Consider the following 16,503-nt stretch of genomic DNA (forward strand, 5'->3'; position numbering starts at 1 on the left):
CCAGAGAGCACCCCTCCCTCCTCCCCCCTCGCCTCAGGGTCCCCAGAGAGCACCCCTCTCTCCTCACCTCAGGGTCCCCAGAGAGCACCCCTCTCTCCTCACCTCAGGGTCCCCAGAGAGCAACCCCCTCCTATCATCAGGGTCCCCAGAGAGCACCCCCCTCCTCACATCAGGGTCCCCAGAGAGCACCCCCCTCCTCACATCAGGGTCCCCAGAGAGCACCCCCCTCCTCACATCAGGGTCCCCAGAGAGCACCCCCCTCCTCACATCAGGGTCCCCAGAGAGCACCCCCCTCCTCACATCAGGGTCCCCAGAGAGCACCCCCCTCCTCACATCAGGGTCCCCAGAGAGCACCCCCCTCCTCACATCAGGGTCCCCAGAGAGCATCCCCTTCCTCACCTCAGGGTCCCCAGAGAGCACCCCTCCCTCCTCCCCTCAGGGTCCCCAGAGAGCACCCCTCCCTCCTCCCCTCAGGGTCCCCAGAGAGCACCCCTCTCCTCACATCGGGGTCCCCAGAGAACACCCCTGCTCCTCACATCGGGGTCCCCAGAGAGCACCCCCCTCTCCTCACATCGGGGTCCCCAGAGAGCACCCCACCTCCTATCATCAGGATCCCCAGAGAGGGCGGGCAGCAGAGAGATGATGCAATCTCTTTGCTGCCTGGAGCTCTACATAGTGAGGGCGGAAAAGCAGTGAGACATTCCCGTGGCACCGCTCTCTGTCTCCGGTTCTCCCATGCTGCCCGCTCGATCTCCAGAGCTGTCTGCAGAAAGTAGGGGCTACCCCCTGGCTCCAGTCCTAATGCAAAACTCTGTGTTTCTCTTCCATCCCGGCTGACGCCGAAACTCCGCCCGCTCGCGTCATTTCCTATCTGCCAAAAAACGCAAGATTACGGCAATAGGCGATTCGCAAGGACTCCTGGGATACATGACGAAGCTACCCCAGAAACACTTGCGCATCGCCTAGTGACATAATCCCCTAGTCGAAGTGATGGAGAAGAAACTAAATATAAGGTATTTACAAATAATAAAATAAATGGCCATTGTGAACAGTATAATCTAAGGGCATGCAACACAGACAAAGTCTGTTAAATGGGTGGAACTCCACTTTAAAGCAAATATCTCCCCAAACGGGGGGGGGGGGGGGGACGCTTCTCAAAGCAAAACTTGCCTCCTTCCCATTTTTTGGAGTGTTTTTTTTTTCTTTTTCTTTTAAAGAGTGTGGGTAACTAGTTTTAGCAGATACAGTGCCTTGCGAAAGTATTCGCCCCCCTTGAACTTTTCAACCTTTTGCCACATTTAAGGCTTCAAACATAAAGATATAACATTTTTATTTTTTGTGAAGAAGTGGGACACAATTGTGAAGTGGAACGAAATCTATTGGATTTTTTAAACCTTTTTTAACTAATAAAAAAATGAAAAGTGGGGCGTGCAAAATTATTCGGCCCCCTTGCGTTAATACTTTGTAGAGCCACCTTTTGCTGCGATTACAGCTGCAAGTCGCTTGGAGTATGTCTCTATCTGTCTATATGTTTAAGCAGTGCTTTTCGGCCATTAGTGGGGCACATTTAACCGCAAAAAAGGGTTTAAAAACTCCCTTGTTGCACTTCCGATTGCAATGGGGAGGGGCATTTTGGGCACGCTGTATACAGTGCTCTCCAACTGCCCCAAAGATGTTGCTTGCAGGACTTTTACGAACACCCCACAAGTGCACCGCCCGGGTGTGAAAGCACCCATTGTAAAGGAATGGGTGGCAGTTTTCAGGCGCTTTACAGATTTTTTTTTCCAGCGCTAAGCTAAAACACCCGAAAACTGCCTCACTGTGAAAGGGGTCTAAAGGCAAGGCTTTTTTTTTTATTTGGTTAGTGTAAAGGGAGATAAGAACACCTGTCAGTTTTTATTGCTGTGTCCCCATTAGGGAGATTCACTCCCTATTTGTCCTATTTTGTCATTATCAGTGAAAGCAAAAGAAAATCAAAATTTTTGGCTTGTCCCCAGAAAAGTAATAGGGGGGAAATCTTCCAATGAGGACACTAGTTCTGGTGACCTGGGTTAAGGTTCCTCTAATTTACAATAATTTCCTGTCACTTCCTGTTTTGGCTATGGGACAGGAAGTGAAGGTAAATCTCACCAATGGGACCAAGTGAGCAAAAATAAACCTTACAGGGGTTATACCCATAGTTCTACTGCTAAGTACTGTCTGATCTTAGCTCTGCAAAATAAGTACCATATTTTCCGGCGTATAAGACGACCTTTTACACTTAAAAAAACTGGGCAAAAAGGAGGGGTCGTCTTATACGCCGGGTCAGCTGCTGGGATGCTTTCTGGATGTCCGGTAATAATGTATGTAGCTTCGGCTACATACAGTATATACCACTGAGCCAATCCCAGTGAGCGATGTATTCAAATGAATACAGAGCCTGCTCGGATTGGAGTAACAATCTCTACCAATCCGAGCAGGCTACACACAGTAGCCTGCTCAGATTGTTTTTGAGAGTGAGAGAGGCGCGGGCTGATGTTACAGCCTCTGCCAATCCAAGCAGGCTTTGTATTCATTAATAGAATACATTGCTCGCCGTGATTGGCTCCAGCACTAGCAAGAAGAAAGAAGGAAATGGCTCCAGCAAGAACAAAGAAGAGGGATATGAAGCGTCGGAAGCCTCGGAATGGGGGGTCGTCTTAAACGGTGAGTACGGGCAAAACATTTTAAAAACCTGTACAGTTAGGGGGTCGTCTTATATGCCGGGTCGTCTTATACACCGGCAAATACGGTAGAATTTAGTGCTGTTTTTGTGGATGTATTCAGTGCATCCGGAAAGCATTTACAGCGCTTCACTTTTTCCACATTTTGTTATGCCTTATTCCAAAATGGATTAAATTCATTATTTTTGTCACAAGTCTACAAACAATACCCCATAATGGCAACGTGAAAGACATCTATTTGAAATCTTTGCAAATGTATTAAAAAAAAAATACAGCCAAGATAACACAGGAGTGGTTTTGGGGCAACTCTGTGAATGTCCTTAAGTGGCCCAGACTGGAACTTAATTGAACATCTCTGGAGAGATTTGAAAATGGCTGTACAAGCTTGATGGAGCTTGAGAGGTCCTGCAAAAAAATTAGACACTGGCCAAAAATAAGCGTGCCAAGCTTGTAGCATCATATTCAAAGATACTTGAGGCTGTAATTGGTGTCAAAGGTGCTTCAACAAAGTATTGAGCCAAGGCTGTTAATACTTATACGCGTGGGATTTTTTTTTCCATTTTCTTTTTAATAAATTTGCATAGAATTCAAACTTCTTTCACGTTGTCATTATGGGTTATTGTTTGCTGAATTTTGAGGAAAATTATCAATTTAATTTATTTTCGAATAAGGTTGTAACATAACAAAATGTGGAAAAAGTAAAGTGATGTGAATACTTTCTGGGTGCACTGTAACCCAAGATGCAAGTCTGTATATTACCCTTTTTTTGTATCTGTGTGTAGCCTACTAGCAAAAGTGTACCCATTTTAACCCCCTAGCAGGAGGGATTTCCCTGTCAGCACTGTGTGTTGATGGGGGAATTGTGCAAATTTTTTTCTGCAACCCATTAATTTTATACATGTCACCCAGCTAGCCCCTGTAGGCAGTAGAACATTATCCCACCAGGGCCAGATTTAACCTGGGGGTGCAGTATTCCCTGTTCACTAGGCATGCTTCTCTACCAGGAATCACAACCCAGAAGTAATATCGGACAAGAAGTGCAGAGACAATACAGGAGTGAACAGGGAATGCTAGTATGCATTGGGCTGTCACTAGATTAGAATGATTAAACATAATTTGTGACCCTTAATATCAGGGGTCCCCATCAGCGTGCCCCCTTACATCAAATGTCCTCATCAGCGTGCCCCCTTACATTAAATTTCCCCATCAGAGCACCCCCGTATATCAAATGTCCCCATCAGGGTGCCCCCTTACATCAAATGTCCCCATCAGGGTGCCCCCTTACATCAAATGTCCCCATCAGGGTGCCCCCTTACATCAAATGTCCCCATCAGGGTGCCCCCTTACATCAAATGTCCCCATCAGGGTGCCCCCTTACATCAAATGTCCCCATCAGAGTGTTCCCTTACATCAGTTGACCCCATAGTCTCATGTATTAGTGGATACACTCTCACAAGACTGGGGTTCCTAGATCCAGACTAGTATATCACCCTTTTCAGTACAGCTGGTTTTCTGAGCACTGCACCTGACAGTGGATGAAGTTGCTTTACTTGAACAATTTCTACCTAATGAGGCTCTGCTCATGTTGGAGAATATGCTGATGGGATTGCAGGAGTGCTACACTGGACCAAAGCTATGCAGAATTCAGAAGTAGGTGGAGATAGTGGGTGTCCTGTGCTAGACCAATGCTTTGCTAGTAGTGGACAACTATAAGGCTGTGTGTATGGATAGTATACCAGATCAAATGTTGCTACTGATGCCCTGTTGGTCTTTCTGCTGCTCTTTTATATGGTTACCAACCACCTGGCCTTTAGCTTTCTTCGTAGTGTAGAGCTGGGCCACCACAAACTTGTAGAGGTGTTGGCCCAGGTGCAATCCATGAAAAAGATATGTAGAATAAGCAGCCGGCAGTAGGTGCCCTCAACAGTACTTGCAGCATAAGGAATTTTCCAATGTAGCTTAATCCTTGTCAACGTTTCTGCAGAGCACGGCTAGCCTTTCTCAAGACACATTCAACAGTGACACACGCAAAGTAACAAAAAGAGGGAAAGGCAAAAAACACAATGGAGGTGCTAAAAGCATAGGGAGCAAAGCATATGGTGCAATTCGAAAAGAACCAAACAAAAGCTCAGTATTGCATTACATCAGTAGGCAAAACTGTGAAAGGAGGAGGGAAAAAGTAACAACCTGCCATAAGATATAGCCTCAAAATAATTAATTATAGCAATGAGAATTGGCATTGCCTGACTTTTTGCAGTAAGTTGCCATAAAATGTGACCTGATCCTCATCTGTCGTCATCTGTATAAACATTTGCAAAATAAATGATGTTCCCTAAAGAAAAAGGTAGAGCATAAAGCAGGATAGAGACCCCCTAGTGTCAGAAAGGAAAGGGCATCATACAGGAAGAAATGCAATTGATCAAGGATATCAAACAGAAGCACCATACACAGTACATCCCACTCTAAACAAAAGCATGAATCGGGAGGAGGCTAGAGCCCCCAGCCAATTCCATGTCCCACCATATCACCAAGCTTCAGGCGATGAAGTCCCATAATAAGTAATGATAATGAGTGTCCATAGAAGCCTGTTGCCATGGCTTACAATGGAATCCTCAGTGGAACAGGGTTTGGTGCATAAAAATTAAACTAGAGTCACAGAAAACTGTTTAACCCAACTGCTCATTCATGCCCCTTGGTGATGGCTTGTCAAAAATAAGAATCTGCTGACATTCCTTTTGTAACAAAGTCTAATGTCGATCACCACCTCTTGGTGGAATCAGAACATGATCTATAAGCATACACCCTACAGTAGATATTAATTATTGCGGTTCAAGAAATTGTTAGGCCACTGGCTGGTTGCTGGCTTCTGAAGCCATGGCTTGTCTAATAGCCGCTTTGTTATTCTGAAATCATTATATAAAAATAGTGTTAGTCTTTCCCATGTAATAGAGACTGGAAGGGCAAATACGTATAAAGGTAATTAAACTTGAGGTGCAGGTGAGTCTGCATTTGATAGATATATATATATTGTAACGGCTCCCCTAATATAAAGGGGGTTAACGCCGTTTGCGATGTTCCCTCTCCGAGACACACATCCAATCGGTACCAATATCCACAGTTAAACGACCCTTTCCTATAGGAGCTGATCCCTCTGGCAAAAAGACGAGACGCACTCTGACTCTGCTGAAGTAGGAATGACTTTATTAAAAACCAACATTGTATTTTTATACACAATTCTAAGGCACATGCTTTAACATGAACAAGAGCCCAGCATCCCAAGACGTCTGCTATGCTTCAAACGATCCCACCCAATACACATCTTTTCACAAAGGGTTAGCAGCCAGTCTGTCTGGCACTTTACACTACACACAAGGATAGACTTAAATGAACAATAGAAATGCAAAACAACTTAATTCCTCACAACAATGACACTTAACCCCCACATACAGTATACAATGTATTATACAGCCTTGAATATGGCTATCACAGACCATATCGGGGGTTTCTTTTATTCACCCTGTGTCCCAAAGTGACCCCACTGTCACATATATATATGTTTCCTAGTTCACGGGCACGTGAAGTAGGTAGCTACTAGAACTGCACGATTAATCGTTACAAAATTGCGATCTCAATTCACCCTCCCGACGATCTCTCCTGCTGAGAGTAGGCGATTCTTTCATATAAACAAGTGGAGAGATTATCTGCTCACTCCCTGTCAAAAGAAAGCATCCTGGGCAGTCAGCCAAGTTTAGAACTTGAAACATTGTAACCAACACTTACTTCTTAGATCAAACTGATAGAACTTCTTGTGTAATATATATATATATATATATATATATATATATATATATATATATATATATATAATTTTAGCAGAGACCCTAGGGAATAAAATGGTAATTTCTGCAATATTTTAGGTCACACTGTATTTGCCCAGCGGTCTTTCAAATGCACTTTTTGGGGAAAAAATACACTTCGATAAAAAAAAAAAAAGAAACCGTAAAGTTAGAACATTTTCTTTTTTTTTTTTTTTTGTTTTAATGTGAAAGATGATGTTACGCTGCGAGAATCGTGAGAATCGCGATCTATCTTCTTAGCAAAAAAAATTGTGGTTTTCATTTTAGCCAGAATCGTTCAGCTCTAGTAGCTACCGTGAGGTCTACAAGTGGCGCAATCAGGACGACCATAACATCCAGGTCGTCCAAGGTCTAGGAGGAGTGAAGTCAGTCTTCATTAACAAATCCTTAATAGAACACCCACTACAATAAGAGTAAAAGATATCTGTGATTTAGTTATTGGTTTTAGTATTTTGTATTTATTTATTCTTTTTCATGTGCTTATTTTTGGTGATGGCATCACTGTGGGTTAGTTGGGGGAATTTATACCTGTGCGTGTCACTACTATGTCTTTTGAGGAAGGTGGGCTGTGCTCTGCTGAAACGTTGACATTAATTAAACTATGTCTTCCTGCTGTAAGTCCTGTTGAGTGCGCCTGCTTCATTTTCTATATCTATGTATAATTTTTATATTTGTATGGGCTACAATAAAGATTCTATTTCCCACTGCATTTAATTAAAATTGACCCTTTGATCCTTTCATAAAATGGTCTGCAGGTACATACAGCATGCAAGGACCAGTACCCTCGAAAGTGTCCGCTTGGCCAATGCAAGGTGTCTATAATACCTCCAACAGCACTCAACAGTATAGATTCTGATGGTATGTATCCAAAAAAACTTCTTGTCCTTTTTCTGCCTCCTTTTTATGCTGCATTAAGGTACTACAGATGATTTGTGAAGACTCTGCACACAGTTTAAATATCTTCCAATGTTTTGCAGAAAACATTATCATTATGTTTAAGGCAGACATTGTTTCCTTAATTTGAAGTCTTGTAATAGTTAAGTAAAGATGGCTTTACATGGATCAAAATACCACTGGTTCAGCAGAAATGGCTGAATTTCAATCCATGTATGGGGCACTGTGGCTGTACAGAACTCTGTCTACTGATCAAATTCTCTACAACTGCCATAACGGATTTTCCCTGCTCGAACAATGATGCAGGCTTTTAGCCTGCAACGCTGATCAATGTATTCTGATGGCGGGGTAAGTCTCCCTGCTATCAGAATACAATATCTCAGTAGGGAGGATTCCCCCATCTATAGTCTGCCTAAAATTCTGCAGCCAAATTGAGTATGACTCTTTGGCTCTTTGAGAAACTAAAACGTACAGCCAAAGCTTGTTTGGCTATACTTTTCCTGTGGATCACAGTAGTGCAGTTTGTTCTGCATGGCTGTGACCCGGTTTTAGCAGATAGCGGGCTAAAGCCTGCCGTCGGCCAACATCACAGAGGCAGTCCAGGCTTGCACAAAATCTTGATAATGACCTGCACCCTAGCAAGCTGCTGAGAGCCTGAGCCGGCCACTCCCACCCCCTCCACAGCCCAGCTCTCCAATGAGCGGGGGGGGGGGGGAATAGTTGGGCAGAGCAGAGAGCTGGTGAATGGAAGTGACCAGCTCTCTGCTTGGGGAGCCCTAAAAACTGAGCGATTTGCTGTTTTTTTTTTTTTTTTTTTATTGCTCGGTTCTCAGTGTTAGAGCCGGCGGGGGATGCTACGTTCACCTAGATAAGTATAATTCTGCAAAAAAAAAAAACATACTTTTCTTTTAATGTTCATAATTGCTTACTGTGTGCATGTAAGCTCCTATCTCGGGAATGCTCAGTGTATTCATTACCTAAAGTGGGTGTGGAATGAGAAAATGATTGATTTACTGATCAGGGATGTACATCATTTAAATGAGAATGTGCCAAAGACTACAGTGAGGGGAAAAAGGTTTATTTTAACAGCGAGAAGTTTTGAGGCTGACGTTTGGTAACCTTGAACCTTCAGGATATTTCCACCTCCATGTTTGATGGTGCAGATGGTGTCCTTGGGGTCATAGGCAGCACTCTCCTCCTCTAACCCTGAGTTGATGCCAAAGAGCATGATTTTGGTCTCATCTGACCACAACACTTTCACCCAGTTCTCCTCTGTTCATTAGCAAACTTCAGACGAGCCTATACAAGTGCTTTCTTGAGCAAGGGGACCCTGTGGGCGCCACAGGATTTCAGTCCTTTGCTGTGTAGTGTGTTAGCAATTGTTTTCTTGGTGACTATGGTCCCAGCTGCCTTGAGATCATTGACAAGATTCTCCCGTGTAGTTCTGGGCTGACTCCTCACTGTTGGTCACAATCTTTATTGAAACTCCACGGGGTAAGACCTTGCATGAAGCCCCAGACCGAGGGAGATTGACAGTTATTTTATGTTTCTTCTATCTACAAATAATTGCACCAACTGTTGTCACCCTCTCACCAAGCTGCTTGGTGATGGTCTTGTAGCCCATTCTAGCCTTGTGCAGGTCTACAATCTTGTCCCTGACATCCTTGGACAGCTCTTTGGTCTTGGCTATGGTGGAAAGATTGGAATTGATTGCTTCTGTGGACGGGTGTCTTTTATACAGATAAACTGAGATTAGGAGCACTCCCTTTTAAGAGAGTGCACCTAATCTCCGTTCATTGCCTGTATAGAAGACACCTGTGAGCCAGAAATCTTGCTGATAGGGGATCAAATACTTATTTCGCTAATTAAAATGCAAATCAATTTATAACTTTGTAGAAATGCATTTTTCTGGATATTTTTTTTTCCTGTCTCTCACTGTTAAAATAAACCTACCATTAAAATTATAGACTGATAATTTTTGTAAGTGGACAAACATACAAAATCAGCAGCGGATCAAATACTTTTTTCCCTCACTGTATATAGTTCAATGTATCTACTGTGTACAATACTGTTTATTGTCTCTCTGATGGTCAAGATTTTCTGGTCTTTTGTGAACGCAGTCTTGAAAAGTCAGAGTCTTCCCAACATCAGCTTGCTTTGACTTCTTGTACTTTACAAATTACCGTAACCTTCACAAAGATATGTAATAAATGTATCTCTCTGTATACCTTTTCACTTAAAATGTTAATGTTTGATTTTTACATGTGTGTGTTTGCTATCATTTGGTTAACTAGTAACTTAGGAACAGTGGAACTAAAAATTCCAGCAAGCAGAAGTTTGCATGGCTTGTTATAATTTGTAGTTCACTGCTGTAGATCTGCATATTGATACGGACTGTTTCAAGAAGTACTTGATACATTATATATCTGTAAGTCTTTTTAGTGTTTTGTATAGTATCTCAGGATATAAGTCAGTTATTCTAAGAGGCAGGGCCTTAGGCTGCATTATATATAATTGTTTGCATACATGTAGTAAAGTGTTGATAATTTTTTATTTTTGTGTTATGCCAGGGTTCTGGAAAGCAACATGCCCGCCTTCTTGTGCCAGTCCGCTGCTTGTATTTGTTAATTCCAAAAGTGGAGACAATCAGGGTGTGAAATTTCTCCGGAGGTTCAAGCAGTTGCTAAATCCTGCTCAGGTGTTTGACTTGATGAATGGAGGGCCTCATTTAGGGTGAGGACATGTGAGCAACCATGAAGTGATTTGGATTTAGTTGTGGTATAGGTTGTATTAAAAAGCTCCTTTGTGTGCATACTTTAGTTTGACTTTAATGATTATTTAAATGTCACATAATGATTTATCTTTAATTTCCTTTTATTTTAGTTTACGATTATTTCAGAAGTTTGATAATTTCCGAATTCTTGTGTGTGGAGGAGATGGAAGTGTAGGCTGGGTTTTGTCTGAGATAGATAAGCTAAGCTTGCATAAACAGGTTAGTATGTACAATATCTGTAACTGGTAGAAAAAGCAAAACTCCTCTTGACCGTTTTAGTAGCATGTTCACGCTTAAATTACCATTTATTTAATAAACCCCAACCGTTAAAATTGGCCAATTTACATCTACAAACTTTTATATGCATGCATTTGAAGCATGTTTTGCATGGCTTGGTGTGTCCTATATTTGATTTTTTTTCTACGTCATTTTAAATGGTATTTTTTTATTTTATTTTTGAGGGGCTTACCTTTGGAGAATGTCACCCCATGTGTATGTTCTTGTGTAAGAATACTACAGTATAAAGACAATATGCAGATATAAGATACAGTATTTAGCATGTGATAGCACTGCTGTGCTAAAGGCACAGTAATGTATGATTACAATAATAATAATTTTGAAATTACATCTTTTCTATGAAAGTTTCTCTGAAAATGTTTCCGTTGAAATGAAATGTTTCTCTGAAAGTGTTAAATTGATTTATTATGATAGGAAAATTACTTGTGTGCATGATGATCTACAGCCTAATTCCTTATAAATATGATGTAATAAACATGAGAAATGGCAATAGAGGCAATACAGTTTTTTTTGTGTTTTGGTTTGTTACCACAAACCAGTTTCATGAAGTTACAAGTTCATTATTTCCTGTATGGTTGTGAGCAAGCTAATAAGATCTCTATGGAATGATTAAAGTTTATGTACTTATTCGTGTCCAATTTTTTTCAATCTGTTTTTGCAATTGTAGTGTCAGCTGGGGGTTCTTCCATTGGGTACTGGAAATGACTTGGCACGAGTTCTCGGCTGGGGTAGCACCTGTGATGATGATACACAACTTCCTCAGATTCTAGAAAAATTGGAACGTGCAAGTACAAAGATGCTGGACCGGTAAATTGTCTTGGGAATATTTTAAAGTTACACTAAAGAAAATTTATGTTGGCATCACCACATGCCAGATATATATCTCTAAAATGACCTTATGCTTTAATATCTTATACTGTGTGCCCATGAAAGGATAATGGTCTATCTCTAGGCTCAAATAGACACGCTTGTACAAAAAAAAAAAGCAGTGTACTTTCTTGCATAACTTCCTATCGTGTCTTGTAATGTGACATTAGGAAAATAAGATTTTTGACTTACGGTACTTAATGTGATTGTAGCCGTATTAGTGCAATTGTGACAGAGAAAATTGAGTACTGTCCATGATACTTTTTTTATTTGCACTAACATACAATTTTTCAGGACAAGCTTTCGGGGTATGTCCCCTTCAAGGTCCAAGCATTACTGATTTACAAATTTTTAAGCAGAATGTAAAAAGAAAAAAAAAAAAAAAGAAAAGAAAAAAAAAAACACCTCTGAGGGAAAGAAGAGAAAAAAACAACAACCAAAAAACCACATACAATTCAATGGCAATAAAGATAACAGAAGAGTTAGTGAAATAAGACAGAGGGAGAGCTATGGAATGGAGGGGCGGGGGGGGGGGGGGGGGTTTGCTAGTCACAGAGGGGGTTGTAAAACTTTAGTATAATGAGTAAGGAAACCTATATCTAAATTCAAGCCATTATTTTTTGTGTCAAAAAGAATTATCATTCTTAGTTCAAAGGTTTTCCTTTCCTGGATAGTTCTGAAATTCCCTTTAAGAACTAAAACATTGAGGTCTTCTATAGTCTGGTCCGGTTGTGAGAAGTGATGTCCCGTTACACAAACGGGACCTTCAATATCATGGGATCTTACAACTGTACCTCCAGCAATGTTGTGTACCTTATTCCAATGCAAAAGGTGCAGCAAAGGATCTTATGTTGGTGAAACAGGACAGAAGTTGCAAACGAGGATGAATTTACACAGACATACCATCAAGGAACATAAAGAAGACAGTTTATGTACACCTGTGGGACATCACTTCTCACAACCGGACCACACTATAGAAGACCTCAACGTTTTAGTTCTTAAAGGGAATTTCAGAACTATCCAGGAAAGGAAAACCTTTGAACTAAGAATGATAATTCTTTTTGACACAAAAAATAATGGCCTGAATTTAGATATAGGTTTCCTTACTCATTATACTAAAGTTATACAACCCCCTCTGTGACTAGCAACCCCCCCCCCCCCCCCCTCCATTCCATAGCTCTCCTTCTGTCTTATCTCACTAACTCTTCTGTTATCTTTATTGCCATTGATTTGTATGTGTTTTTTTTGTTGCTTTTTTCTCTTCTTTCCCTCAGAGGTGTTTTTTTTTCTTTTTCTTTTTGTTTTTACATTCTGCTTAAAAATTTGTAAATCAGTACTGCTTGGACCTTGAAGAAGGAGACATACCCCGAAAGCTTGTCCTGAAAAATTGTATGTTAGTGCAAATAAAAAAAGTATCACGGACAGTACTCAATTTTCTCTGACTTACGGTAAATTCATTTTCTCCTGCTGTTGCTTGCTAATAAAACTTGAGCCTTGCTGATAGAGGGGTTATACTGAGTGGTCCTTACAACTTTGTTTTGTCGTTGTCCAAGAAAAGGACCTTACAATTGTTTAAAACACCTATGTATGGGACACATAGTATTCATATACCCTAAGTTTTAAGCTCATACTTTCAGGTGACTGGATGTTGGCAAAGCTTTCAAGGATACTCCTACTGCCTCCCTTTTTTAACCCTAGCCCACTCCATTGTTTTGTGCTAAAGTCTCAAGTTGATGGACCTCTTCTGGGAGCAGTGTTGCGGTCGCTCACTGTCCAGGGAACATGGTCACCTGTGGAAGCCAAGCTCCCTCATCAACATTTTGGAGCTCAGAGCTGTTCAAATGACTCTGCTACACTGGGCCCCACTTCTGTGAGGATACTCAATCAGGGTGTAGTCAGACAATGCTTACATCATATGGCTTACATCAACCAACAAGGGGCCCCTGGGGGTCTTGCAGCCCAGAAGGAACCAGATTATCTCATGGACAGAATTTCACTGTCCAGTGATCTCTGTGGTCCACAGCTCAGCAATAAACATCTGGAAAGTGGACTGCCTCAGGCATCACCACCTGAATGAAGGGCAATGAGCCCTTCAACCAGACATCTCTAAACTGTTAGGTGTCAAAAAATTTTAAAAATTACATTCTTCTGTTCCAGCTGTGAATTTAGGCACTTTAGTCCCAGAGAATACTCTGTGCCTCACATTCTGACCTTCTTACGATCAGGTCTTGACCAGAACTTAGCCTTAAGAACTCTGAAAGAAAAATGTCAGCCTTGTATATACTACTTTAAAGACCCCTGGCTTTACTTTCCCTTGTAAAATCTTCTCCTAGGCATGTTGGCACCAGGTCCCATGGTCCTCTGTTTATACTTTTGATTAAGGTTTTACCACACGAATGTCTAATTTTCTACAGAAGCTGCTTTTTTTCATCGGGTTCTTGCAGCGGCACTCTGAAATTTTATTTTTTTGCTGCTGTTTCTTTTGGCTTCTGTTTTGACAGTTGTTGCCCAGCCTTCTCATTCATTGCTTGGGGATATCTATGAATACTTTTTGAGGTTTATGATAGTGGAGTGGGATTAGAGCACTTGTTCGTTTTTAATCCTGTCTATGCTTCAGTTAGGGAGATTCATACTGTCTTTTTGTACCATTATCATTGAAAGTGAAAGTAAAAGAAAATCCCACATTTTGGGTTGTACCCAGAAAAGTAATATAGTGGAAGTCTTCCAATGGTGACTTGGTGATCCCCAAAGAATTCCCTTTGCGGGGGGTTCCTCTCACTTCCTGTTTGGCTATGGGATAGGAAGGGAAGGGAAAGAGATAGTGAAAGCTTTGCCAGTGTCCAATCACCTGAAGGTACACACCTATCACCCAGGGCCTGTTTATACTTTGCATGGGTCTTGTGCTTCAAGATACCACAAATATAAATTCCTCAGAACACTGGAGGATTGAGAAATTAAAAATTAAAGGGACCAGCCCCAGGTAAAGTATAACCTTATCCTTCCCAAACCAGTTTGTTTAGCTTGGTGTCCTAAGGAGGTAGAATGTCTCACTCTAGCTTTGCTGGATCCAAGGTATTGTGGTTTATTTACTAATGGAGTAGAACATATATACTTTCAAAGTGAATTTTTACTTTTCTTAGTGAATGAGGTGAAGCAATAAAGATTACTGTGCAAAGAAAATCTAAGCATGCAAGTAAAATAATTATAACACAAAACTTTGCTTGCAGATGGTTGGATGATTAAAGGCTGCACAACTTCACCTCATTTACTAAGCTTATTAAGAACTTTTTCTTTTGAGTTCATCTAATTCTCAGGCCTGTAAGGTAACAACCTGGGTTTTGGTACATACATTTACCAAGCTCTACAAGGTGAATGTGGCTGCATTGGTGGATGTAAGCTTTCAAGTTGTGTTTTTTTTTTTTTTTTTTATAAACGGCAAGAAGGGAAACTGGTGCATTATATCCTTGTTGTGGTTCCTTTTCAGACTTTCATCCATATTGGATGGAAGTTCTTTTTCAGGATCCACTATATGTCCTTTATGCTGTAGGTTTACTATCTTTCCCATATTAATTTAATTGTTCTTACTGTGTTTTTGTCACGGCTCACAGAAGCACATTTCTCACAAAAATTTAGATTGTCTGAAAAGGTAAAGCCATCCGATGACAGCGTTGTTTACAGTGTTTGTTGCTGTTTTAGGCTGGCCATATATTTAGCAATTTTCTTTCCTTCAACCACAGGTTAAAGGAAAGAAAACTGCTATATTTCCCCATCAACACATTAAGTGTTGATGGAGGAATCCCTCCCGCTGCGTTATATTCTGATGGTGGGGTGGGGGTTTCCCTGCTATCAGAATAGGATTTCTGCTGCCAGCTATAGACAGCGACAGTATTTGCATGTAAATTAAATGACAACTCACCCAAAAATGGATAGATTTGGCCAGTTCCCCCTGAACCAGGCAAATTTAAAGTGGTTGTATAGTCAAATTGGGGACCTCTACCTACAGGAAAGCCTATACTAAGGCTTACCTGTAGGTAAAAAAAATCTCCTAAACCTGTACAGTTTAGGAGATATTCCCCTCGCAATGCGCCGCTGACTGCAGCGGCGCATGCACACGGGGGTTTCCCGGCTGGAAGCCCGGCAGACACCAGACCCTGCCAGAGTGAAATCTCTCGTGCGCATGTGCGGGAGTGACGATATCGCAGCTCCGACCACTCACAGCGCCGGAGCAGCGATACCCGGAACATGTCAGCTCCCTTGGCGTGGACTGGGACAGATGTCGGGGCCTCGTTCTAAGGTAAGTATTTCATAATGAGCTAGTATGCGGTGCATACTAGTTCATTATGCCTTTTGCTTAGCAGGTGAGCAAAAAAAATTCAGCGGGTATGCAACCGCTTTAAATCAGTCTATGGCCGGCTTAAGTGTTGCGGTCATATACATGTGTTATGGATGGCTACAAGGCAAATCACAGTGTTGGTACTTGCAGTAGATCTCCAAATTGTATTTACACTAAGGTTTGTTTTAGGACATAGAGCAGGGGTCCCCCACCTTTTTAGTAGGAGGGCCACATTGTATATTTTTGGGATCGAAAAAGTCAGATTGATTTATAAATCAATACAATTTAAATTAATAAATATGTTTTACTTGGAGCTTTTTTTTTGGAATCGGCATGATGTATTTCAGAACACCATAGAAATAACTACAGTAAAACAAAGCAAAGATCTTAAATACACTTCAGCCCATCGGAGTCCCAATCAAACTCTGCCCTTCCAAGGAGTACTCCTCCCTACATTAGGGTCCCCATAGGAGTACCCATCCTGCATCAGGGTCTCTCCTACATCCAATCCTTTTTGCATTAGGGTCCCCATCAGACTCATCAGGTTTGGATACTGGAAGTGCCATCTGTTGAATGTTGGGGCAACCACATGTTTGGTTGTTAGCACGCCGTTGGTCCCATCAGCCATCATTGGTACAATGACAGCTGTGCTGAGGGTCGGTGAGGGGGCTGTCAATTTGTTGGGGAGAAACCAAGACCAAAGGCTGACCCGAAGTCCTGTGTGAGAGTCCACTGATCCAGAAGAAGTCTGGCTAAATTTATGCAGTGGACCAGATTTGG

At 41.6% G+C, this 16,503-nt stretch overlaps 1 protein-coding gene across 2 annotated transcripts in view; it reads left to right on the forward strand.

Moving 5' to 3' along the window:
- DGKH (diacylglycerol kinase eta) overlaps nucleotides 1–16,503 on the forward strand; it is a 363,187-nt gene that overhangs the window by 203,130 nt on the left and 143,554 nt on the right. For both annotated transcript variants that reach the window (XM_077483186.1, XM_077483187.1), the window contains exons 8-11: nucleotides 7,315–7,417; nucleotides 10,024–10,186; nucleotides 10,337–10,445; nucleotides 11,191–11,330. In XM_077483186.1, coding sequence (XP_077339312.1) covers nucleotides 7,315–7,417; nucleotides 10,024–10,186; nucleotides 10,337–10,445; nucleotides 11,191–11,330 — 515 coding nt within the window. The remainder of the gene's footprint in view (nucleotides 1–7,314; nucleotides 7,418–10,023; nucleotides 10,187–10,336; nucleotides 10,446–11,190; nucleotides 11,331–16,503) is intronic.

This window comes from Lithobates pipiens, unplaced genomic scaffold (genome assembly GCF_037356315.1).
Source record: "Lithobates pipiens isolate NorthernLeopardFrog02 unplaced genomic scaffold, aLitPip1_a1.2 Scaffold_16, whole genome shotgun sequence".
In the NCBI taxonomy this organism is placed as follows: domain Eukaryota; kingdom Metazoa; phylum Chordata; class Amphibia; order Anura; family Ranidae; genus Lithobates; species Lithobates pipiens.